Source organism: Canis aureus, chromosome X (assembly GCF_053574225.1).
Source record: "Canis aureus isolate CA01 chromosome X, VMU_Caureus_v.1.0, whole genome shotgun sequence".
Lineage (NCBI taxonomy): Eukaryota > Metazoa > Chordata > Mammalia > Carnivora > Canidae > Canis > Canis aureus.
This window is the reverse complement of record NC_135649.1, coordinates 36,054,515-36,080,579: the sequence shown is the minus strand read 5'-3', so window position 1 is coordinate 36,080,579 and position 26,065 is coordinate 36,054,515. Positions and strand designations below refer to the sequence as shown.

At 35.2% G+C, this 26,065-nt stretch overlaps 1 protein-coding gene across 9 annotated transcripts in view; it reads right to left on the bottom strand.

Annotated features, from left to right (window-relative positions):
• LRCH2 (leucine rich repeats and calponin homology domain containing 2) overlaps nt 1–26,065 on the bottom strand; it is a 214,618-nt gene that overhangs the window by 121,469 nt on the left and 67,084 nt on the right. For 5 of the 9 annotated variants that reach the window (XR_013375004.1, XR_013375005.1, XM_077889223.1 and 2 more), the window contains exons 7-16: nt 24,613–24,746; nt 19,268–19,355; nt 18,660–18,771; nt 18,385–18,482; nt 18,222–18,280; nt 15,589–15,696; nt 10,172–10,249; nt 8,342–8,407; nt 955–1,003; nt 757–873 (exon numbers count right to left, since the gene is read on the bottom strand). Coding sequence is in view for 7 of the 9 variants with exons in the window: in XM_077889223.1 (XP_077745349.1) it covers nt 757–873; nt 955–1,003; nt 8,342–8,407; nt 10,172–10,249; nt 15,589–15,696; nt 18,222–18,280; nt 18,385–18,482; nt 18,660–18,771; nt 19,268–19,355; nt 24,613–24,746 (909 nt within the window). In the remaining 2 variants the exon portion in view is untranslated. The remainder of the gene's footprint in view (nt 1–756; nt 874–954; nt 1,004–8,341; nt 8,408–10,171; nt 10,250–15,588; nt 15,697–18,221; nt 18,281–18,384; nt 18,483–18,659; nt 18,772–19,267; nt 19,356–24,612; nt 24,747–26,065) is intronic. The other 4 variants (XM_077889225.1, XM_077889226.1, XM_077889228.1 and 1 more) reach the window with 3 other exon arrangements.

The following is a 26,065-nucleotide window of genomic DNA, read 5'->3' as shown; positions in this document are numbered from 1 at the left end:
GGCTTTGGGAAACAGAAAGGGCACAAAGACAACAGAATTTGCCATTCATGGGGCAGGAAGCTTATCTGCACTGTCCAATAATGGATTCTGACTAGTACTGAAGATTAAGCTAATTCCACTGATATCTACAAACGTAGCAGACTTTAACCACAAATGAATAATACTACAATACTTACAAAGGTGTACACAGTAAAATTTCATTAAAACCCTGCTACCTAGAAATTTGGGATGATTCAAATAGTCTAAACTTTTAATTTAGCTGAAAGATCGTCTTAAGAAATCTACTAAGGTAGGAAGAAGAAAAAATGGGGTACAAACACTTTCAAGCATTTTTAGAGCCATGTAAATAGCATTTATTTAGACAGAAACAGTTAACTGCTAATTGCAAATACATGTGAACTATATACCGAAACAAATCTAACAAAAGACCTATTCTAGGCAATTCTTTTAAAACATAACTACATATTGCTATAACTAGCAGTATAGCAAACATTCATCCTTCATGTCAAGTATCTGGTAAATCACAATTCAGATTGATCTGCAATGTCATTCTTAATTATTCTGAATTATTGAGATTTTATGTATTTAACTGGATAATATTATCTATATCCATGCATGTGGGAAACCAAGATAAAATAATACATTTATTATATGTAACTAGAGTTACAGTCTACCTTATTAACATGAAACTGATAAAACTAAAAGTAATAATTACAATGTAAATTTTGCAGTTTAATATATATATAAATAAAGTACCTTGAAATATTCTTTTCTAATCTGTTTGCTCCGCCTTCTTTCTTCACTCTGCCAGATTATAGGTTGAGATTCTGGCCACTGCTGTTCATCCATTTGATCCTTCTGATTTTCTAGGGGCTATAATGAGACAATTTCTTTTAACTAAATAAATGACATAAATAAAATATTAGATATAACAGTAATTCATTTTTCTCTTACCTGCCATGTGAGGGGTGATAACGGTGAATTAACTTCATCTGCTGAGACACTACAAAATTAAAGATGTCTTCATATGTTAAAAAATTTAGAATTATTCTTAGGTATTTATTATGAACAATATAATGTTGTCTCTCGCTCGCTCTCTCTTTTTTTTCTACCAGAAATCTAAAAGACTTTATCCATGTCTATGGTTTAAACTACATAAAACTTAAAAGTTGACAAAAATATATTAAGTTCCCAATCACTTTTATTCCTTTAAAAAAAAGGACTACTCTAAGGACTTTTTAGAGGCCAAAAGAAATGTTATACCTAGACATACAATGAAAAACCAGATGTTTTTAATGATTACATTAAATCACTACCAAAAACAAACAAAAACCTAATAATTTCTTTATACAGACTTATTTTGTTTAAATGCCAAAGAGATTAGGGGAGTAATTTCTCTCTGACTATTGAATTACTGATTATGAACCTCTAACCCTTTATTCTGACACACAGGGTCTATGGTAGAAATTCTTTTCATCTATTTTTGTCAGGAAAAGTAGACTGTACATGTTGTTGTTAAGTGGCCAATTTGAACAAAAAGTTCCTTTGGAAAAAATACACAGACAAAATGCCCACTAGAGCTGTTATTATTCAACACTGTTGTAGAACTTCTCTATTATACAGGAAGAAAAAAACATTTAAATATTAGAGAGAAAGAAACAAATTTTCAAAATTTAGAGAAGACATGATTATCCAAGGGGGAAAAATCTATTATTATTAAAAGAAGGTTACCAGTTATAAAAAATATACAAAACTTAATAGCTTTCTCATATATCAATATATTGATAACAAGCTATAAAATATATCAGGAAGAAAATATTCATAAAAGGAAGGAAAAGCAAAAATACTAGGAACAAACTTAATTTAGACATGCATAAGATCTACATCAAAAACTACCCAAGTCAGGGCACCTGAATGGCTCAATCAATTAAGCATCTGACTCTTGATTTTGGCTCAAGTCATGATCTTGGGGTTGTGAGATGGAGCCCTGAATTGGGCTCCATGCTCAGCACATGGAGCCTGCTTGGGATTCTCTCTCTCTCTCTGCCCCCACCCGACCCTGTTCCCTGTTTGTGCTCTCTCTCTCTAAAAAAAGAAACATAACTACAAATGTCTAGTAAGAAAATTGAATAACTGGAAAGTTCTTAGAAAGACAAAATATTATAACTTCTTCAAATTAATTGACAGCTGAAATACACTATAATAAAAAACAGAAAGGATGTATTAGAAATTTGATAAAAGAATTTCAAAGTTAATTTGGAAGTACAGATGATAAAGAAAAGTTATATAATAAAGGGGACTTCCCTGCTAGGAAATTACATATATTCTACTAAATTAATTAAATACCACTAGACCCAGAATTTATAAATTTTCCAGGGGAAGACAAGTACAGAACCACAAATATAACAACTTGTGATTTAAAAAATGAAATTTACAATTGTTATAGAAATGATAGGTTATGCAGCAAATAGTGTGGAGACAACTGGTTAACCAATTACAAAATACACACAGAAAGAAAGAAAAACAGGGGGAGTTGGATAAGAAAAAGGAGAGAGGGAGCAAAAAAGAAGAAAAAATTAAATACTTCACCTCATATCAAAAACCAAAATTCATGACTAAAAGATTCAAATATAAATAAAGATGAAATTGCAATAAGTATATGAAAAATACGGGCAGTAAGCTTTTAAATGTTGAGGCAGAGGGAGTATATGGAAGAATCAAACTAAATACTGACAAAACACACAAAATGTAAGAATTAGACTCTGTATCTGGCCAAGATAGAGTAACAGTGATCAGATTTATACCCTGACTAAAAACACTAAAAGAACAGACAAAATATATTAAATTCTGCTTTCCAAGACACTGAGTAAGAAAGAAAGAAAGAAAAAAAGACATTTATCCCTTACAGATGGGTAACAAAGAAGGCAAACCCCATAATTGCATCAGGTTGCTGCAGGAAGAGGGTTTCCAGGCTCCTAGCCCACAGAGGAGGAACCAAAGTAAGGCCCAGGGGGCTCCCTGAATTGAAGAGACAGAGCTGGGAGCCAGAGTAAAAAAGGTAGATGGAATTAACAGGACAAAGTAATAGAGATTAAGCAATGCACAGAGAAAGGATTTGAAGAGCTTTTACTCTACAGAAGCATTCTTCAAATTTTCAACAGAGTATTGCTCCCTGTTCAGCGGGGAGCCTGCTTCTCTCTCTCCCTCTACTGCTCCCCCTGCTTCTGTGCTAGCTTGCTAGCTCTCTCCGTCTCTCAAATAAATAAAATCTTTTTTAACAATTCAATCAGGAATGTTGAGGAAGCTAGAGAAAAAGACTAAGCATGTTAAGTACAGACACGATAGACATAAAATAGATAAAAATCAAAGTTCAAGAGATGAAAAGTACAACATCCAAAATTGAAAATAAACTGGATGGGATTAACTGTAGACTGGACATTTAATAAGAAATGATTAGAGGGGTGCCCAGCTAGCTTAGCTGGTACAGCATAAAACTCATGTCTCAGGGCTGTAAGTCTGAGCACCATGCTGGGTATGATGATTACTTAAAAATAAAATCTTTAAAAGAAGAAATGATTGGTAAACATAAAGACTTAGTAAAAGAACTATCAAAAATCAAACAAAGAAAGAAAAATACTGAACAGGGCTGAACAGAACCTCAGCAATCAGTGGGAAACCCCAAGTAGCCTAATATACATATAACTGGAATTCCAGAATAGGTCAGGGGACAGAAAGGATATTTGAAGAAATAAGGGCCCAAATTTTCAAATTTCATGAAAACAATAAACCCATAAATTTGAGAAGCTCAAAGAACTCCAAACAAAAGAAAAATGAAGAGAACTACAAGATACATCATAATAAAATTACTTAAAAACAAATAAATGATAAATAGAAAATGGAAACAGCAGCCAGAGAAAAAAGACACATTAGGTTCTATGAAACAAATGCTGACAACAGAATTTTCATAGGAAACAACACAATCCAGAGGACAGTAGAAAACTCTTTAAGGTACTGAAAGAAAACAAAAATGTCAACCTAAAATTCTGTACCAGCAAAGATTCAAAAATGAAGGTGAAACAAAGACTCTGTCATACAGAAGCTGAAAGGATTCAGCACCAGCAGCATTAAAGTTCCTTTCAGGTAGGAAGAAAATTATACTACATGGAAATATAGAGCTACACAAAGGAATACAGAGCTCTTAGAGATGGTAACTAAGGGAGTAAAGATAAAAGACATTATTCTGATTATTTTAATCTCTGTAAAGAAATAATCAACTATTTAAAGCAAAAATAATAACAATGTATTATGAGGTTTTAACATATATATAAGTAAAATGTATAGCAACAACACCACAGAGGCCAGAAGGGAAGAAACAGATGTATACTGTGGTAGAGTTATATATGAAATGGCATACCAACACTTGAAGGTAGACTGTGGTAAGTTAAACACTATACTTTAAACCCTAAAATAATTAGTAACAAAAAATTACAGCTAATAAGTCCATGAAGGAGATAAATAGGAGTCTTAAAATAAAATTAAAAAGAGGGGGCAGCCCGGGTGGCTCAGCGGTTTAGCACCGCCTTCAGCCCAGGGCATGATCCTCAAGACCCGGGATCGAGTCCCACGTCGGGCTCTCTGCATGGAGCTTGCTTCTCCCTCTGCCTGTGTATCTGCCTCTTTCTCTCTTTCTCTCTCTCTCTCATCCCTCATGAATGAATAAATAAAATCTTTTAAAAAAAAAGGCTATTTTAGTAACTGAACTAAGAGATGGCTAGGGTGGAAATACATCAGTCAGGGAAAGACAAACATGATTTCACTCACATGTGGAATTTAAGAAACAAAACAGATGAACATAGGTGAAGGAAAGGAAAAATAAAGTAAGGGGAATCAGAGAGAGGGAGGCAACCATAAGAACTGTTAACTACAGAGACAAAACTGAGGGTTGCTGGAGGGGAGGTGGATTGGGGGAAGGGGTAACTGCGTGATGGGTATTAAGGAGGGCACTTGTGTTGAGCACTGGGTGTTGATGAATCACTCCTGAAATCAATACTACACTATATGTTAAGTAACTTGAATTTAAAGAAAAACTTGAAAGAAAAAACATAAAAATCATAAAGACAAATTAATAAATAAAATAAATAAAAATAAAATAAAATTTTTAAAAGATATGGCTAGAGCTAGGGTGGTAGGTGTGGAGGTGGTAAGATGTGATCAGATTCGGGTTATATTTTGAAGGCAGAGTCAACGAGATCTGCTAGTGGATTAGATATGGCATGTGAAAGAAAAGTGACATGTTAAGGTTGACTGAGGCTTTTGAGCTGAGCAACTAGAAGGATGAGTTTACATTTTCTGAAATGGGAAAAAAATACAGGAAAAACAAGTTCAAGAGGTACAAGGAGGGATTAAGACTATAGTTTTAGAGGGGCACCTGGGTCGCTCAATAGGTTAAGCATCTACCCTCAGCTCAGGTCATGGTCCCAGGGTCCAGGGATAGAGCCCCACATGGGGGACCCTCTTCAGCTGGGAGCCTTTTTCTCTCTCTCCTTCTGCCTCTGTCCCCTACTAGTGCTCTCTCTCAAATAAATAAATAAAATCTTACAAAAAATAAGAGTATAGTTTTGGAAAGTTAAGTTTCGTGTCTATTATACATCCAAGTGGAGATGTTAAGTAGGCAACAGGTTATACAACTCTGTGGCGCGTGTGTGTGTACACACACAAACGTGCAAATATTCATGCACACAGATAGAAAAAGAGTCTAAAGAGAAAAATACCAAAATACTATGACCTGTCATCTCTGAAGAGTGGGATAATAGTTGATATTTATTTGGGTTTTTTTCTTTGTGTTTGCTAAATCTTACAATTTTTCAAGAATAAAGCTACATTAATCTTATACTAGGAAATTTTTTATTTTGTTTTTAAGAAAAAAATTGAGTGATTATTTTGAAAATGAGAAAAGTAGAAGTAATAGTTATATGAAGGAGAGGCCAAGATTAGATATCACAGTGTTGAGGTTTGGGCAATTGGAGTTTTCTCAAGAGAATATTAGGAACCTAGGGAGGAAGCTTAGCATGGGAATGAAAGAAGGTAGGGGGGAAGTAATAACACAAACTTTAAGGAAAGAGAACATACAAGATAACAGAATCAGTATTCAAAAATGGAGGGAGTGGGTTAAATTCAATTACTGAAATTTGAGTAATGTTTCTAGACTTGAGTATAAAAACTCATCTTTATACTTGAACTCAATTCTGAACGCCAAAGTGGAAAAAAAGAAGAAAGGGGAGTCCCAGGAGAGAAATCAGGATATACAGAAGACAGAGATGGGAAACCATGCTAGAATAAGGAAAAAAGTACTGTTCCTAACAGCAAAAATTGCCACTGGAAGAGCGCATAAGGCTTAAGGTAGGCAGAAATTCACTTCAATCTTACAGTTAAGTCAAACATTTTCAGCTTTATCCTGAAAGTGATAAAGAACCAGTAGAAGATAATAGATGGGAGTCACACAGACTATTTTAGAACCATCACTCTTATAACAGTGCAGAAGACAAGTTTAAAGGTAAGCAAAAGTGAAGAAAGAAGATATGTCTAGGGACTGTTACAGTAATCCAGGAGGAAAAGGATGGGGCCTATGCCAATCCGATTGTGCTAGGAATGGAGAAGTTGAGACAGATGTAAGTAATGTGAAGAAGCTCTAATTTTCTGGGCAGCCGCGGTGGTCCAGCGGTTTAGCGTCACCTTCACCCTGGGGCGTGATCCTGGAGACCCGGGATCGAGTCCCACGTCGGGCTCCCTGCATGGAGCCTGCTTCTCCCTCTGCCTCTCTCTTCCTCCCTCTCTCTCTCTCTCTCTCTCTCTGTGTCTCTCATGAATAAATAAATAAAATCTTAAAAAAATAATAAATATTTCAAAAAAAAAAGAAGCTGTAATTTTCTGTTATTGACTAGATTGGGAAGGGTGCATAAGAGAAGTTTCTGGGACGCTTGGGTGGCTCAGCTGATAAGCGTCTGCCTTTGGCTCAGGGTGTGATCCCTGAGTCCCAGGATTGAGTCCCACATCAGGCTTCTGCATGAAGTCTGCTTCTACCTCTGCCTGTGTCTCTGCCTCTCTCTCTCTGTCTCTCATGAATAAATAAATACAATCTTAAAAAAAAAAGAGAGAGAAGTTTCCTATAATTTCAAAGTTGCTGACAGGTGACTGAGTAGTGGGACATTCACTCAGGCAAACTATATAGGAGAAGAACTAAGTTTGGGAAAACATAAGTTCAGTTTAGACTGAGTTATCCAGGAAAAGATATCAGTGGTATGTGTGAATCTCAAGGAAGCAAAATGTTCTTTTTACCATATGTTAAGACATGGGGTTCTGGAACCAGACAACCTGGGCTTGAATCTTCACTGTATCACTTATAAACTGTGTGACCTTGAGCAAATTATGGAAATTTCTGAACCTCTGTTTTTTCCCTAATGAAATGGGGTAACAGTAACAACTTCATAGTTGTTATGAGGATTAAACGAGACAAGACATCTAACCCATTGAGAACAGTTTGCATATAACAAGCATTTAAGAAACGTTAATTCTCTCTGTGTTTACTTCTACAGCCACCCTACCTCCAGCCTTGGACCTTTATACTCCTGTAGAAATGACCCAGGAGTTGAACCTGATGCAAATTTTCAAACTGCCAAAAAGATAAATAGAAACTTTCAGGGTCTTCTAGTTCTCTGGAATTCATACATATTAACTTAGACCCTGTATTCACATAGAAGAACTTAGTAAAACCAAGGGATCCCTGGGTGGCGCAGCGGTTTGGCGCCTGCCTTTGCCCTGGGGCGCGATCCTGGAGACCCGGGATCGAATCCCACATCGGGCTCCCGGTGCATGGAGCCTGCTTCTCCCTCTGCCTATGTCTCTGCCTCTCTCTCTCTCACTGTGTGACTATCATAAATAAATAAATAAAAATTAAAAAAAAAAGAAGAACTTAGTAAAACCCAATTGAAATGAAATTAAAAAGTGAACGATAACAGAAAACAAACACAATGATGAAGAAACACATTCTGGCAGTAATACTCCTACAATAAATGGTTTACTGAGTTAATAAATGAACAAATGATTCTGTCATTAAGAAAAAATGCAGGTATGAGCACAAAAAGAGATCAAAATCCGTATTTTTGGATCTGTTTATATCAAAAGTAAATTTATCTGGTGCTATAACACATTTCTTCATTAAATTACCTAGTTATAGTAAATCTGTATCATTTATTCAATTAAAGCCCACATATGGGAACATCACTGTTAGAGAATCAAGCTTCATTTTAAAATATTAAACATAAGGACTAAAATATTTTTATACCTCTTTTCGCATTCCACAGTTTGTTTTGGCTTGTTTCTTGGGACAGAAGTTGAATGATTAAGAATCCTAGAAGTAAATTAGTACATTAATTCCAAAATACATTAAAAAGAAAAGTGTTAACGCATGATATAAAAGATCTCCATAATAAACTGCATCTGGTCCATGAAGATCTCTGCTAGAAAACAATGTTTAAATATCACTTAGATATATTTCCTATGGCTATCATGAAGGAATGAAGCCCACCAACTCTTCCGCACATCTTCTTTTATAAACCTTTTCTTGAGGTCTGGGTATCTTCTAAGCATGCTATTGCCCTGTGTGTATCTAACTTTTGGCTGAGACAGAAGATAAATAGATGCAGATTGTTTAGGTGCCATCATGACTGATTTCATTTTCCCAGCGCAGCAAATAACACAAGTTATGCTGATGTAACAGATGATCATTTTGCCAAGAGCCAAATAACAAATCTTAATTCTAAATGTAAAGCCAATGTTAAAGTTCAATTCTTTAAAAAAATCTCACAAGTTTATTAAACTTTTAATACCCAAATAAGATGATATTTGAAGAAAACAAAAAAGAAAAAGAATGATAAAGCATCATGAGAGAACTATTTGTCCATAATTTTATAGAATTCTAAGTATTAATCTCAAAGTCCAAAGTAATGAATAACTTCCTTTAGCATAAGTCACTAACATATTTAAGAGTTCTTAATATTTATCTATTTACTATAGATTTAAATGTAACTTGCTTTTCAATTTTAAAGTTTAGTCTTATAAGGAATAAAATATGTCTTATTCAAGAAACTTTGGATGTCAACTATCAAAATAAAGAGGAGAAAACAATTTAAAATTAAACTACAGGGACGCCTGGGTGGCTCAGCAGTTGAGCAACTCCCTTTGGCTTGGGGCATGATCCTGGAGTCCTGGGATCAAGTCCCACATCGGGCTCCCTGCAAAGAGTCTGCTTCTCCCTCTGCCTATGTCTCTGCCTCTCTCTGTGTGTGTCTCTCATGAATAAATAAATAAAATCTTTTTAAAAAATAAAAATAAAACTACATATTTACTACTAAAAGATATCATAACCTAAAGATAAGTTGGTAATTACAGAAAGATGGTTAACATGAAGAAACCAATTTTCATTACCCCAGCTTCCTCACTAGCTTGGATGGATTAAAGCCTCTCTAGGAGGAAATCACAGTGAGGAGCAAAGGACAAGTATCACAGGCAATGCAATGTAGCTTTGCACCAAACAACTTTGAGATTAATAACACCTTTATTTTGCTTAGTATGGACATATACTAAAATTGCACTTAATCCTGAAATGCAAAAGAATTAAGGTAAAAAATATCTAGGACTATTAAGAAGAAATACATCTTTAAAGAGTGATTTTTAAAAATGAGATATAACAGTGAGAACTGTCCTGAGGAGTGAATGTCAGAATTATTGCAGTGGAGGGAGGTGGAAGAATCAAACTACAAGTGCCCTTACTATAGTAAATTCTGAATTCTCCTCAAACCACACTAGCATTGTGATTACTGATGTATATGAGTCATACTGAAGCAGAAAGATGAAAAAAAGTTGAGACCCATTTACCAATAAAATATATGTGAGAATTTTCCTATGTAAAAGTCTGTTTGTATGTGGATATTTAATGTTTTACTCTGATACTCAAAGTCAAAATAAACATGTGCTGTATCTAAATATCTGTTCTAGATAATAAACACATTTCCCTAATCCAGTTACTAGTACTGTATTTTAAGTAAATGACTATAAAATTCAGCTGCACCAACCTGGCCCCTTAATACTTAAGGCTTCCACAAACTCTAGATACCTTGATGCATGTCCTGCTGCTCTGGTCCTCTGGAAGAGTTTTTCACTGAATGATGCTCTATTACACAAAGGCCTCCATCTGTATTGACATTTCCCGTACATCAACCAAACCAAAAGGTGGGAGAAGTAAGATGTTTTGGGAGAGGACAGGTAAGTCATTAGTAAAGCAAGCAAAAAAGAAAAAATGGATAGATTTCAAGGGTTGAGAAAACTACCTAATTAGTAATAACAAGCTAGAGGTCAACGTGATGCTCCTCGAACTGGAATAGTCATATATATGATCAGGGAAAAAAAAATCACATGAAATAAGTTATGTTTATAATTTCTATAATTCTAAACCAAAATAAGAAACTTCTCAAAATGTGATTTTCCTTTCCCATGATCCTTAATTATACTTCAATATAACTTTTCAAAACTACTTTTTTTTTATTTAGCCATATTACATAGTACTAAGAAGCACATCTTTCCACAATATGTGAAAACTCTCAGGACACACTTAGCTGTAAATAAAATAATTATGAAAAAGAAAGACATAATAGAAAATACTATACAAGTTACCAGGAATGAACATGCAATGGGAAATATTCAATTGAAGCTATTCACTGCAAAAGCTCACATAATCCTTTCTTTATGGTGATACCACACAAATTTTAAGAAGCCAGCTAAACATCAACTTATTCAGCCACATAATAAGAATATCTATACAAGAAAATGAACAGGGGGCATCTGGGTGGCTCAGTCAGTTAAACATCCAACTCTTGATTTTGGCTTAGGTCATGATCTCAGGGTCATGAGATTGAGCCCCATGTTGGGCTCCATGCTCAGCACAGAGTCTACTTGAGACTCTCTCTCTCTCTCCCTCAGCCCCTCAATCCCCCAAAATAAATAAAATCTTTAAGAAAAAATAGAGAACAGTAACTATTTCCCTAACAATAAAATAGATAAGAGGGTTGGTGGAAATTTGAAGAATTAGCTAAGTAATTTAGAGAAGAACATTACAATAATTTTTTAAGATGATAGTTTTTTTAATTCCCCAAATTATAGTGAAGATTAAAAACTTACAGAATAGCTATTTTTTTAAGATTTATTAAAAATTTATTTATTTATTTATTCATGACAGACACAGAGAGAGAGAGAGGCAGAGACCAGGCAGAGGGAGAAGCAGGCTCCATGCAGGGAGCCTGACATGGGACTCGATCCCAGGTCTCCAGGATCACACCCTGGGCTGAAGGCAGCACTAAACCGCTGGGCCACCGAGGCTGCCCCAGAATAGCTATTTTAATATAGGGAGCTTCACTAATTCAGAGGGACTTCAATACACTCAAATACAAGTAGAAAAAATTCAGTATTTTAATAAGAGGAATAAAGATTAGCTTCTAAAAAAAAACAACAATAAACTGTCAAAACAAAGTAGCTTAATCTATGCATCTCAAAGAGGGAGCAGTCTTCTAAAAACTAGCCTTCAGACTTTGAACACTTATGATAAAATAATCTACTGGATAGTTTATCTCCTTTCCTGTTCTTTTTCACTATTAATTCTGTGCATTATCCTCTTGTTAATTTTCCTAGAGTAGTTTCTTTTTTTTTTTTTTTTTTCCTAGAGTAGTTTCATCAACCTGGTACTAGTATAAACTTGCTTAAAGAATAAAAGACACTTTTAAGAACAGTATGAACTAAACAATTGGCAAAGTTGCTTTCAGAAAATCACCACTGAAGTCAACCTAAGCAGTTTTTTAATTGCCTTTAATTTGGGAGTACATGCATGGCTTCTGTTCGCAGAGAACTAACACTACATTTACCTTCAAATAGTAGCTAGCTAAAGAACTGTTAAGTAGCATATGGTGTAGGAGTTCTAGGTGGTACTTTCTGATATGTGAGGGTAATCTTACTCCACATAAATCATTTAAAATCAAGACAAACAACAACAACAGCATTACAAGACTGTGCTAAAGCCTAAAATGAAATGTTGTGACTCCTGATTGACTTACAATTTTATTTTATCTTGTTTAAGATTTTATTGATTTATTATTTAGAGAGAGAGGACAAAAAACACAAGCAAGCAGCAAGAGGGGCAGAGGGAGAGGGAAAAAGAATCTCGAGCAGACTCTGCAATGAGCACAGAGCCTGACGCAGGGCTCGATCATGATCTAAGCCGAAGTCAAGAGTCAGGTGCTTAACTGCCTGAACCACCCAGGCATCACTGACTTGCATTTTATTTTATTTTTTTTAAAGATTTTATTTTATTTATTCATGAGAGATGAGAGACAGAGACACAGGCAGAGGAGGAAGCAGGCTCCATGCATGGAGCCCGGTGTGGGACTTGATCCCGGGACTCCAGCATCATGCCCGGGGCCGAAGGCAGGTGCTAAACCGCTGAGCCACCCAGGGATCCCCCTGACTTGCATTTTAAATAGCATTTCAGACTCTTCATTAATAAAGTGGAAATCTAAAACACAATACAATGTGAAAGAGAAAATCTACAACCAGAGAAGGTATAATTAACATCAAATCCTCTAAGGGATGGAAGATTACTTTTGATTTTTTTTTTCACTCAAATCAAGAACTGTAATAGCAAACAAGAATTTTAATTACCTACTTCTGAGAGATGTGAGCGACAGTAACATATTTTAGAAGAAATGAGAGATTATTCAGTGAAGAAAATACTAGATTTAGCATTAAAAAATCCTAAGATCAGTTTAAGTCAGCCATTAACAGAAGAGGCCCCAGTATCTTATTTAAATTGTCTATAAATTATTGATTTTTAAAGTTAAATGTGCTCTTTATAGTATGACCACATATAAATATTTTAATGCCTTCCAAAATAAGACAATTATTACATTAATATCATTGCATATTAATATTTATCTTAAAAATTTCATATTCGGGGCAGCCCCAGTGGCACAGCGGTTTGGCGCCACCTGCAGCCTGGGGTGTGATCCTAGAGACCCAGGATCAGGTCCCACGTCGGGCTCCCTGCATGGAGCCTGCTTCTCCCTCTCCCTCTGCCTGTATCTCTGCCTCTCTCTCTGTGTCTATGAGTAAATAAATAAAATCTTAAATAAATAAATAAATAAATAAATAAATAAATAAATAAATAAAATTTCATATTCATATGTGCTAACATCTGAAAAGGGAGATGAAGAGAAACATCAGAGATAAAGAAATGACTTTCTCATACATCTAAACAAATAACAAGTTATTTAGAAAGAACACAACTAAATTAATGGTTCCTATTAGTTTTAAATTTGTTAATCTCACTTTCAAGCAATCAATTCACTGAGTATTACTGAGAACCTACCATGTACAAGGCACAATGCTAGGCGCTATTTTGTAAAGATTATAAAACCATCACAAAAATATAACCTATGAAATATCATTTGATATTGTTTCTAAGCTAAAAGAATAATTCCAGTTACAGAAATAGATGAATAGTAGAAAACTGAAAAATATAGAAATGATATATATGACATCGTTAAAATCTACAATTATGCACTCAAATGCTATTCTTAACAGAATCAGAGAAATAAATATTGCTGTGGGTTCTTTTAAAATCAGTATTCTCTGCTCATAATGATAAATACAATTATTTCACCTGTTGGGTAGAAGAGACAGAAACTCAACTATTTTGTAAGCTACAAGAGTAGGTGGTGGCTTGCTTCATCAAACCTCTTAAACTATGGGGGCGATCAATACCTTGATTATATTGGAGGGGGAAAACATACATAACCCCACAAGTAACCAATATTTTAAAAAGCCCATTAGAAATGAATCACACGAAAGGATTAGAAAATAAATTTCACAGAAAAGGGTGACAATAATAGAAGAAAACCATAAGCTGGTTATGAGGATACATTAGATATAGAAGGGATAAAAAAGATTGCTATTTTCTAGTATGGTTTTTCATTCTATAAATGCAGTAGCTTCACCAAAAAGGATGTTTAGTAATTATTTTTTTAAAATAGTGGCCCTTAAAACCAGACATTTGCAATTTGATGAGTTTCAATAGTAATTATTTTTCAAACCATATATAAAAGCAAATGCCAGGAACACCTGGATGGCTCAGTGGTTGAGCATCTGCCTTTGGCTCAGGTCATGATCCTGGGATCCTGGGACTGAGTCCCGCATCAGGGTCCCTGCATAAAGCCTGCTTCTCCCTCTGCCTGTGTCTCTGCCTCTCTCTTTCTCTCTGGGTCTCTCATGAATGAATAAATAAAATCTTAAAAAAAAAGCAAAATACTTATTAATTACCCATGTAAATGTACAAAAATTATTTTTTAATTATTATTTTAATTTTCTCAAAACAAAAAAAAACCACTCAGATCTTCTTTGTTTCAAAACTATAAATGCAATTCTCTCAGTACATGAAGATGGAATAATAGCTAACCCTCTGCAGCACAGAGAACTTCTGTATTAAAAATGGATGCGTGGGACACCTCGGTGGCTCAGTGGTTGAGCGTCTGCCTTTGGCTCAGGTTGTGATCCCAGAGTCCTGGGATGGAGTCCCGTATCAGGCTCCCCTCAGGGAGCCTGCTTCTCTTTCTGCCTATGTCTTTGCCTCTATGTCTCGTACAGATAAATAAATAAAATCTTTAAAAAATAATATTAAGGGAAGCCCGGGTGGCTCAGCGGTTTAGCACCACCTTCAGCCCAGGGTGTGATCCTGGAGACCCATGATCAAGTCCCACGTCGGGCTCCCTGCATGGAGCCTGCTTCTCCCTCTGCCTGTGTCTCTGCCTCTCTCTCTCTCTCTCTCTCTCTGTGTGTGTGTGTTTCTCATGAATAAATAAACAAAATCTTAAAAATAATAATAATAATAATAGTAAAATAAAATAATTAAAATGCATTGATTTTATACTCATTCATACAATGCCTTCCTTATTGCCAATGCTATATATTTGGAGAAAGCCCAGCCAGAGGGAGAAATCGTCATTGACCAAGTAACAGACCAAAGTAACTGTGACCTTCAAATCATCATGTTGATTTCATCAACCATTATGTAATTCCATTCAATTCTAAGGAGTTTACACATATCCCAAGTAATCTGGAATATAATAAAAAGTGCACTACAGATACATGACATGTACTTGGGGGAAAACACTTATAATGTATGTAATGCTATTGTGAGCTAAAATGAGTATCAAAAAACAAATCAGTTATTATTTAGCACACAGGAATAAAAAGGAGACATCTACACAATAATTAAATAAAATGACTGTGTGAGTATGAAGTATTTGTCAATTGTGTATATAACTTAACATTTCTCTCCTAAGTATTTCCTATTATCTTTTAGTAGTTAGTTCCTTGACATAGATCTTAAGATGATCCTATTGTTTACTGGAATCTTCATTTGATAATTTTTAAATGATCATTTAATGATTATAAAGTCTGCCTATTTAAATCTCATTACTGAAAAAATACCTGTTCTTCTGCTCTTGCTGCAATAACTGAGCGGCTATTTTCCTCAAATCAGTTACTTCCTTCAAATCATCATCCTCTTCCTCTGCAAGTAACTGTTCTTTCCCAAGTCTGAAAGGTGACACAAACACGGTTATCCAAAAAGTAAGGCAGATATTTTATGCCAGCTTCCAGAAACAGAAACCATTTGTTCGTTCTTAATATCATGTAAAAGCTAAAATCCTAATGTCCTTGTAATTAAACATTAAAATAAGGAGTATGTAAGGAATATAAAAACATATCTATCTTCTATTCAATAGGAAATGTATCATACTGGTTATATTAATATAACTAATGATTAACAAAGCAAATTGTATTACCATTTTATAATTTCTGAAATGTGTAATTTAACAATGCATACTTCCCAGTCCTGAGTGTAATAAGAACTGCAAAGCTCTGTATGCCTTTTTTTTTTTAAAGATTTATTTATTTATTCATTCAGAGAGAGCGAGAGAGAGGCAGAGACACAGGCAGAGGGAGAAACAGGCTCCATGCAGGAAGCCAGATGTGGCCCTCGATCCCGGGTCTCCAGGATCACACCCCAGGCTGCAGGCGGCGCCAAACTGCTGCGCCACCGGGGCTGCCCTGTATGCCTGTCTTTACAAATATCAAATGTTATGAAAATTTTACTAAACCACCCTCCTTTTATCAGTTTATTCATCATGATATTAAAAATCTCCATGTAAAATGTTTAAGTAGAAGAAATGTAAAATAGGTCCAAGTAAGATTGGCAATTTGCAGGAAAATGTTCATTAAAATACATAATTTTTAATCATTCAAAGAGAGCAAAAGAATTTTTAAATAAGTTGTTCTCCAAACTCTAGTAACTTTATCCAAAGGTATTTCATTTAAAACACAGTATCAGAGACGCCTGGGTGGCTCAGCAGTTGAGAGTCTGCCTTTGGCTCAGGGCACGATCCTGGAGTTCTGGGATCAAGTCCCACATCGGGCTCCCTGCATGGAGCCTGCCTCTCCCTCTACCTGTGTCTCTGTCTCCATCTCTCTGTGTCTCGCATGATTAAATAAATAAAATCTTTAAAAATAAATAAATAAATTGGAAAAAAATAAAACACAGTATCAAATCCTAAGGCTTTGGGACACCTGGGTGGCAAAGCGGTTAAGCATCTGCCTTCTGCTCAGGGTGTGATCCCAGGATCCAGGATGGAGTCCCACATCTGGCTCCCTGCGGGGAGCCTGCTTCTCCCTCTGCCTATGTCTCTGCCTCTCTCTTTCTGTGTCTCTCATGAATAAATAAATAAATCTTTTTTAAAATATCCTAAGACTTTGTATCTTGACTCTATCTTGTATGCCACTGTGACATTCAAGTTTATACAACTATCTTCATGACATAATGTGAGAAAGTAAGAGAAAAATGAAATATAAAGAGTACAAGACAAAGCAATGTACCTCCTTATGGGGAACCAGACATGACTAATTCATAACTGATTAAAAAGTTACAAATTAGGTCATTTGTAGGAAGCACAATGTAGAGAAAAGAGAAAAACCTAGGGATCACAGAGAGCTAGGTTTACACCCTAGATTCTAGTAGACACAAAGTGATTCTAGGCAAGAAACTTCTGAGTCTCCAAGCTTCCCCTTCCTCATCTGTAAAAATAGAGATGGTATCAATGCTACAGGATTTAGTGAAGATTAAATAAGAAACATGAAAGACACCTGGCTGGCTCAGCTAGAAGAGCACATGACTCTTGATCGTGGGGTCATGAGTTCAGGCCCCATATTGGGTGCAGAGATTACTTAAATAAAATTAAAAAAAAAATCTTTGGGGCACCTGGCTGTCTCATTTGGAAAAGCATGCTACTCTTGATCTTGGGGTCATGAGTTGCAGCCCCATGTTGAGTGTAGAGGCTGCGAAAAAAATTTTAAACTGAAAAAAAAAATTTTTAATAAAGATAAATAAATAAATAAATAAATAAATAAATAAATAAATAAATAAGAAACATGGGAAAGCACATAGCACAGATCCTGGCACATGGTAGGTATTCAACAAATATTCCTTCCTTCCTTCCATCCTGTAGCTACAAAGCAACTTTAAGGAGTAACTGAACACGGCACGTCATATTCCATCATTTCATAAGATAAATGATAGAGAAAAGATTTAAAGTGCAATGATTTTAATAAAATACAGAAATAAACGCCCTTAAAATTACTATAACCAATCTGATGAAAAGGAAATGCATTAAACCAAGTGCTGGAACACCTGAGTTCCAGACTTTTGAAACTCCAGGTCTGCTCCTTATTGGCCAAAGGATGCAAAAAATCATCTATTTTAAAGAGTTGCTAAAGAGCTCAAATGAAGCAATGTATGTGAAGGTACAGCTCTCCTCAGTAATAATAATAGAATTATACTTCTAGGGGGTAGGGGAAATGTATATACTACACTCAGCTTAATTGCTTACTATAATTTTCAGCTTAATTGAGGATTGCAGATAAATGAAGTACTTACAAATTAACTATCTGAACATAACAGGTTAATGAACCAAAAATCATATTCTTTCAAAGTACTCTTTCGAATAGGAATATCTAACAAATATTTAATTTTAAGTAACATTTCAATTTGAGAATTCATGTGTGTTTACCTTTTTTCATCTTCCAATTCTTCATTTTTCTGAGATTTCTCAGGACCCTTTTCTTTTCCCTTATATAAAAGAAAGTTAAATTTTAAATCTGTGTGGTGTACTTCTGTGAGATCAAGGAAAACATGTTATTATGTTATTAATATCTCTTCAACGTTTTCTTTACCTTAAGTAAAGAGACATATGAACCAATATGTGCATCTCCTTGTTCAGGAACTGCTACATCTTCTGTGTTGGGGTCAATAAAATCATACACCTCCTGGTCTAAAAATAGATAGATATTTATTAGAAAATATAAATTGTAAACAGTGTGCTTTCATTAAGTGTTTACAACAATAGATTTTCTCAATAAAAGAACTGGTCAAAGATACTGTATTTTTGAAAATGCATTTTTAATAAGGGCAATATACATGAAATAAAAATAGGCACCACATGAATTACCTTTCTGAGAATCAGGTTTACTTCCTATTGAGTGACTGTCATTTCTTGATGTCTGCTCTCTATTTGATTCTGAGACTTGAGAGTGAAGGCTGATTGTGTCATCATCTGATGGCTGAAAGGAGTAAGTACAAAGCACAAATGAGGCATTTGAAACATAGAATAAAATTAAGTTGCTTTGGGTGGCTCAGTGGTTGAGCGTCTGCCTTCGGCTCAGGGCATGATCCTGGGATCCTGGGATCAAGTCCCACATCAGGCTCCCCATAGGGAGCCTGCTTCTCCCTCCACCTATGTCTCTGCCTCTCTCTCTCTGTGTCTCTCATGAATAAATAAATACATCTTTTAAAAAACAATAATTAAGTTGCTTTAATTTCACATAGGATATGTAGAATATCTGCTTTATAGCTCCAGTTCTCAAACCAAAAATTAATATGCTAAAATTTACTGTTCTGCTTCTAAAAATGTACATGTCCTTTGTCATTTGAAGTCATAAAATCCAATAATGATCATTTTTTAAGTAAAATCAATCAAGTGTGTGCAAGTGTCTACCTATTTCAAAATAGGTATTTTATTTCTTAAAATAAAATAGATCAACAATAGAAAAGACTCACTTCCGTTGTAGATAATCGTTTCTCTCCATTATCACTTCCAATTCCAGAGTCAGGGCCATGATTTTTATTTGGATAAAAATCTTCCATACTATGAAAATAGAAAATTCTAAGGGCAATTAGGGTTTCCTTCTTAAATAAATACATAAATAAATACATAAATAAAATTTCCCTAGATAATACAGAACATATACTCCTGATGTCTAAGATCCCTAAAGACATTAAGGGAAAATATCAGAAATCTTCCTATAAGTATTTTACTAATATCCCTCATGTAATATTTTCCATGCATTTACTGTTGTAAAGTGTCAACTGTTGGGGCACCTGGGTGGCTCAGTCAGTTAGGCATTAGACTCTTGGTTTCCATTCAGGTCATGATCTCAACGTTGTGGGATCAAGCCCCAAGTTGGGTACCACACTCAGCACAGAGTCTGCTTAAGATTCTTTTGCCCTGGGGATCCCTGGGTGGCGCAGCAGTTTAGCGCCTGCCTTTGGCCCAGAGCGCGATCCTGGAGACCCAGGATCGAATCCTACGTCAGGCTTCTGGTGCATGGAGCCTGCTTCTCCCTCTGCCTATGTCTCTGCCTCTCTCTCTCTCTGTGACTATCATAAATATAAAAAAAAAAAAAAAAAAGATTCTTTTGCCCTCCCTTCCCTTCTCTCTCTGTTCCTTCCCCTCACCAGCTCCTGTGCACATGTGCACTCTCTCTTGCTCTATCTCTAAAAAGTAAATAAATAAAATCTTTAAAATGTCCATTGTTAACCTATTACTTCTCCTGAGAGATTCAAAAAAGCAGAGAGTCCTGCTAGAAAATAACCCTTATGAAAGAACTTTCTATTTTTCTGGTTTAACAAATTTCATCATAGAACATTGAAAAATTTTTTAACTCCAATTCAGTTTCTTCATTAGCTCTAAAAATATGCTTTAGCTTTATAAATAACACCCATATAAAAATTAAGAAAAAATGCAAAAAAAAAAAAGTGTGCAAAGCATTAAATAAGCAATTGTTTTAGTATGAGGATAGAGCTGTCCTTACAAATTTCTGAATTACCCACCAGTATGCCACCCAGGTTGCAAAATATTTTTCACTTTAATTTCCAAATTTACATATATGCAAATTTGCATTGCTCTATACAGACCATTTTTTATGTGCCAGGAATTATGCTAAGTGCTTTAAAAATGATACCTCAAACATGCCTTATGAAAATTCTAGCAGGTTGGTGGTGTTTTCTGATTTTGCAGATGAGGAAACAGGCCAGGACAGATTGAACAAGTTACCCAATGACATGCAACTTGCAAATGGCAGTTTAAATTTGATCCCAAATTATCTAATACTAAAGTCTCTGATCTTAATCACCATGCTATATTTCTTCCTTAAATACTTATTTGTATGCTTTTCATGAGTGTATCAATAAACTTAGCTAAGCAATTACAAGTAAGTGGCAGACACTATGTTGAATGATTGAAATGAAATGAGATGAATTAAAAAATGTTTGGCCTCAAAACCTTCCAGCCAGAGGGAAAATATGTTTATATATTTTGAAAACTATGAGAAAGGTAAATACAAAGTACTATGAGAAAAAAGAAATCAATTAGTTCTTGGTAAGGTTAGGAAAGGCCTCAGCCAAAAAAGTGGCATTTGAGCTTAGTCATGAAGGATGAAGAGAGGCAATACTTGCTAGCATTTATTGGGTGTCTACACTGTATTAGCTATTGTGCCAGGTACTCATCATATTTTATTTATAATCCTTACATTCTGCAATTTACACATTATTTCTTTCTAAAAATGAGGATAATAAAGCTTAGAAAAGTTAACTTCCTGGGGGGAAAATGTAAATTTACTAATTATCATTTCTTGAACTAGTTGCCAAGCACTTATTTAATTCTCACAACAAGCTTATGAAATGGGTATTACTAACATTTTAAATAAACAAACAGGCTCAGAGAGATTAAATAACTTACACAGGCTACAGAGGAATTAAGAGGTTAAACCATGATTTGAAGCAAAATCCACCTGACACCACTGCACAATATTATACACATGGACTATACTAAAATATATGTGTATTTGTAATAGTTGACAATGATAGTAATAAGCTAATTGTTGAGGAATTGTTTGAGTAAGGCACTATGTTAACTACTCTCCGTACTTTATTTAATCTAATCCTGACAGCATCCGTATAATTATTTTCCTTTTATATATAAGAAAACTAAGGACTAGAGATGTTACGACACAAGGACATAAAGTTATCAAGAGTTGGAGAAGGGCTTCATGAGCATATATGTCTGACTCCAAAAGCTGATATACTTAACTACAATAATGCTTATCTATGTAGAATTAAGAGTTTACAAAATAGTCAAGGCATGGAAAGTTATTATTCTAGGTAGTAAGAACCACAGAGTCAAAGGCATGAGTGTAAAATTAGAAAGTGCATACAAGAATTTTCTACATAGGGGGATCCCTGGGTGGCGCAGCGGTTTGGCGCCTGCCTTTGGCCCAGGGCGCGATCCTGGAGACCCGGGATCGAGTCCCACGTCGGGCTCCCGGTGCATGGAGCCTGCTTCTCCCTCTGCCTGTGTCTCTGCCTCTCTCTCTCTCTCTCTCTCTCTGTGTGTGACTATCATAAATAAATTAAAAAAAATTAAAAAATAAAAGAATTTTCTACATAGTTCAATACAGGCTGTGAGTAAGAAATTGCACACCTCAGAGTCACCTCATTAAGTAAACTCTATTAACCTGCACTATCCTGTATAGTAGCCACTAGCCATTATATGGCTATTGAGCACTTGAAATATGGGTAGTCTAAATTGAAATGTGCTATAAATGAAAAATGCACAAGAGATTTAAATGAGGGATCCCTGGGTGGCGCAGCGGTTTGGCGCCTGCCTTTGGCCCGGGGCTGATCCTGGAGACCCGGGATCGAATCCCACATCGGGCTCCCGGTGCATGGAGCCTGCTTCTCCCTCTGCCTGTGTCTCTGCCTCTCTGTCTCTCTCTGTGTGACTATCATAAATAAATAAAAAAATTAAAAAATTAAAAAAAAAAAAGAGATTTAAATGATGTAATATAAAAAAAAAGAACATGAAATATCTTACTAATATTTTCACATGAAATACATGTTGAAATTATATTTTAGATATACTGGGTTAAGTAACATATTATTAAAATTAATTTCACCTGTTTGATTTTTAATTTTTTTAATGGATTACAAGAAAATGCAAAACTATGTATGTAGCTCATATTACATTTCTATTGGACATCATTGCTAGAGACCATCTCCAAATATATCTCAATTCTGTCCACTCCTTTTTTTTTAAATTATTTATTTATTTATTTATTCATGAGAGAGAGAGAGAGACGCAGAGACACTGGCAGAAGGAGAAGCAGGCTCCATGCAGGGAGCCCGATGTGGGACTCGATCCTGGGACTCCAGGATCACACCCTGGGCTGAAGGCAGGCGCTCAACCACTGAGCTACCCAGGGATCCCACACTCCTTTTCAATTCTACTGCAATCACCTATTCAAGACCTTTTGATCTCTTGGAAGTACTTCAACAACCTAACTAGTCCCTGTGATTCTGCTTTTATTTGCAATCTATTCTCCTTAGAAGAGCAAAAATAGCTTTTCTTTTTTTTTTAACATAAATCAGATCATGCTATTCCCCTGCTTGTAACTGTCCACTGACTTCCCACTGAACTGTAAGTAAAATTCAAACTCCTTATCACAGCCTTCAAAGCACCCACATGACTTGAGCCCTGGCTACTTCTCCAAAATCAACTTGTATATCTGTACCCTTCAGCCTCTCTGTTCCAATCATGCTAGCCTTTCAGTTTCGTTAACACACCAAGTTTCTTCCTAACTTAAGGCCTTATCACATGTCATTCTTTTTGTCTGAAATGCTCTTCCTCCTGGTCTTTACACAGGTAGCTTTTCTCCTTTCAGGTCTTGACTTAAAACCTCACCTTCTCAAAGTGACATTTCCTGACCACACTCCTGAAACATGTTCCTTTCCTTCATAGTACTTGCCACAATTTGAAATGGTATGCATGTATGTGTATTCCATTTCTTTCCTTTGTTTGCTATCTCCTCCACTATACTGTAGAATCCATGAGGGCCAACACCAAGGTGTGTATCATTCAACAAAACATACCCTGAATCTGACAACATGCATTCAACTGATACTTGGGGTTTTTTTTCAACTGATATTTGTAAAATAAATAAATGACTAGTATAATGTATGCCATTACTAAAGTAAATTCATTTTTAAATAAGTATAAAGCAAACTGATAGGGATTAAAGTATGAATAAGGTGTAATTTTTATAGAATTGTTTGGTCTATTATCATCCATAATATGAAACAAAATAATCCTTAGGAATTGAATATAATGTTTAGATACTTAATTCTACTTAGGCAACCGAAATATTCAAGAAAATGCCCCATTTGGGCATTCAAGAACGATACTTAAAATACTGCCATTTCAATCAGTCTAAACTTCACAAATAAAATGACAAACGTTTAACATTTCAGGCAAGAATATAGTCTCCCAGGGTGGCTCAATGGTTTAGTGCCACCTTCAGCCCAGGGCCTGATCCTGGAGACCTGGGATCGAGTCCTATGTCAGGCTCCCTGCATGGAGCCTACTTCTCCCTCTGCCTGTGTCTCTGCCTCTCTCTGTGTCTCTCATGAATAAATAAATAAAATCTTTAAAAAGAAAAAGAATATAGTCTCCCTTTCTGTAGTCTTACCCCATTCCAAATGATTTCCATACTACTGGATGGAATTGTTTTCATAAAATCTTTCAGACCAACCTACATCCCAAAAAGATGAATTAAAAACAGATAATCAAATCTACCATTTCAAAATCTCATGAGGAGAAAAAGACCAATATCATACAGAATATCAATGATAAATCATCTCTGATGCAGACATAAATAATAAAGAATATGAAGAAAAGAAGAAAGGTACCTCAAAATGTCTTGTTCTTCCACTAACCAGTTCAAAGTCAAATTCTACTACTTATTACAATGCTGGTTAGTACAATAGAGTGATTATAATAGTAAGTTAACAGTTGTCAAGTGCTGAGAAATTAGTGTTTCTGTTCTATAATATCAAACATTTACATTTTACTACTAAAATATTAGTAATAGCATTCTGAGAAAATCCCAAATTTATTCTAGTATCACAGAGGTTCCTTCTATGATGGTGATATTCACTTCAGTCAATTATTGATTTTAACACTGGGCCAATCAACCTAAGTATATTCAGTACTCTCAAGATGAATAAATATCTTTTACATATGGAAAAGACACCAATCATGAAATGAGTCTATAAGAATATTACATTACCTGTCTGTGAGAGGCTGGGAGGGCATTCTTTTACTCAGTGATGGAAGATCCAGAGAATCTGGCTTCTTATCCATTCTGCAACATGCTTGGATATTTAAGTATTTAAATATGTGTACTTTACCCTTTAAACATATCTGTCAATAAATAATTGAGAAAGTAGATTTAATTATGTACGTCCAAATATAGAGGCACCTGGGTGGCTCAGTGGTTGAGCATCTGCCTTTGGCTCAGGTCAGGATCCCAGGGTCCTGGGATCAAGTCCGACATCAGGCTCCCTGCAGGGAGCCTGCTTCTCCCTCTGCCTATGTCTCTGCCTCTCTCTCTGTGTCTCTCACAAATAAATAAATAAAACCTTTAAAAAAAAAAAAAAAAACAGGGCAGACTGGGTGGCTCAGCGGTTTAGCGCCGCCATCAGCCCAGGGCATGATCCTGGAGACCTGGGATGGAGTCCCACATCAGGTTCTGTGCATGGAGCCTGCTTCTCCCTCTGCCTGTGTCTCTGCCTCTCTCTCTCTCTCTCATGAAAAAATAAATAAGATCTTTAAAAAAAATTTTTTTAATAAAAAAACACAAAAATAAATGTCACCTAGCTATTTATATATTTTAATAATCTTAAATTATGCTAAGACATCACAATCATAATAGGTACTTTACGTATTTTAATAATTTCTGCTTACATTTTATGAAAACATCTGACAATGATACCCACTAAAATTCTATCGCTTTCTATTCTTACTAGAAAAAAGTTATTTTTTCTGTATATCACTAAAATTTTCTCGTTAAAAGTACAAAATACAAACAACTAAATATATAAAATCAACAATTCATGAAAGTTGCTTTTATTAGGAAAAAATGAAAAGAAATATATTCATTGCAGTGATGAGAACAGAAAAAAAATAACCATGTAATTCTTTAAAGTAATCTTATCAGAACCACTAAATTGTTTGGCCTAAACACTGGAAGAAAGGTAAAATCTAAAGAATGTAAATATAGGAAAAATGAATTTGTTGAAAGGTGCATTAGTAGGCCAATTAGAATAAACTAAATTTTTAAATGGCCAATTCAACTAAGATAATATTGTGAAAAGTTATTTTCATTGGAGATGAAGAAAAGGAATAATAAGGGATAAAATACTATGTGAAAGAAAGTATTCTATATAAAAAAGACAATGAACAGTAAGAAAACACTACGTCAGTTTTACAAATGTTAACTTCAGTCACCGTAAGTAATATCAAATAAGTATTTCTGAAAAACTATAATTAAGGGGCACCTGGCTGGCTCGGTTGGAAGAACATACAACTCTTGATTTTGTGCGGTGATGAGTTCAAGCCCCACACTGGGTGTAGTACTTTAAAGAAAAAAGTTAAGAAAACTATAATCAAAAATGTTTTGTTTTATGGGCTCACATAACCTATAAATATATGCAAAAATAATCAACAAAGAAAACAGTAAG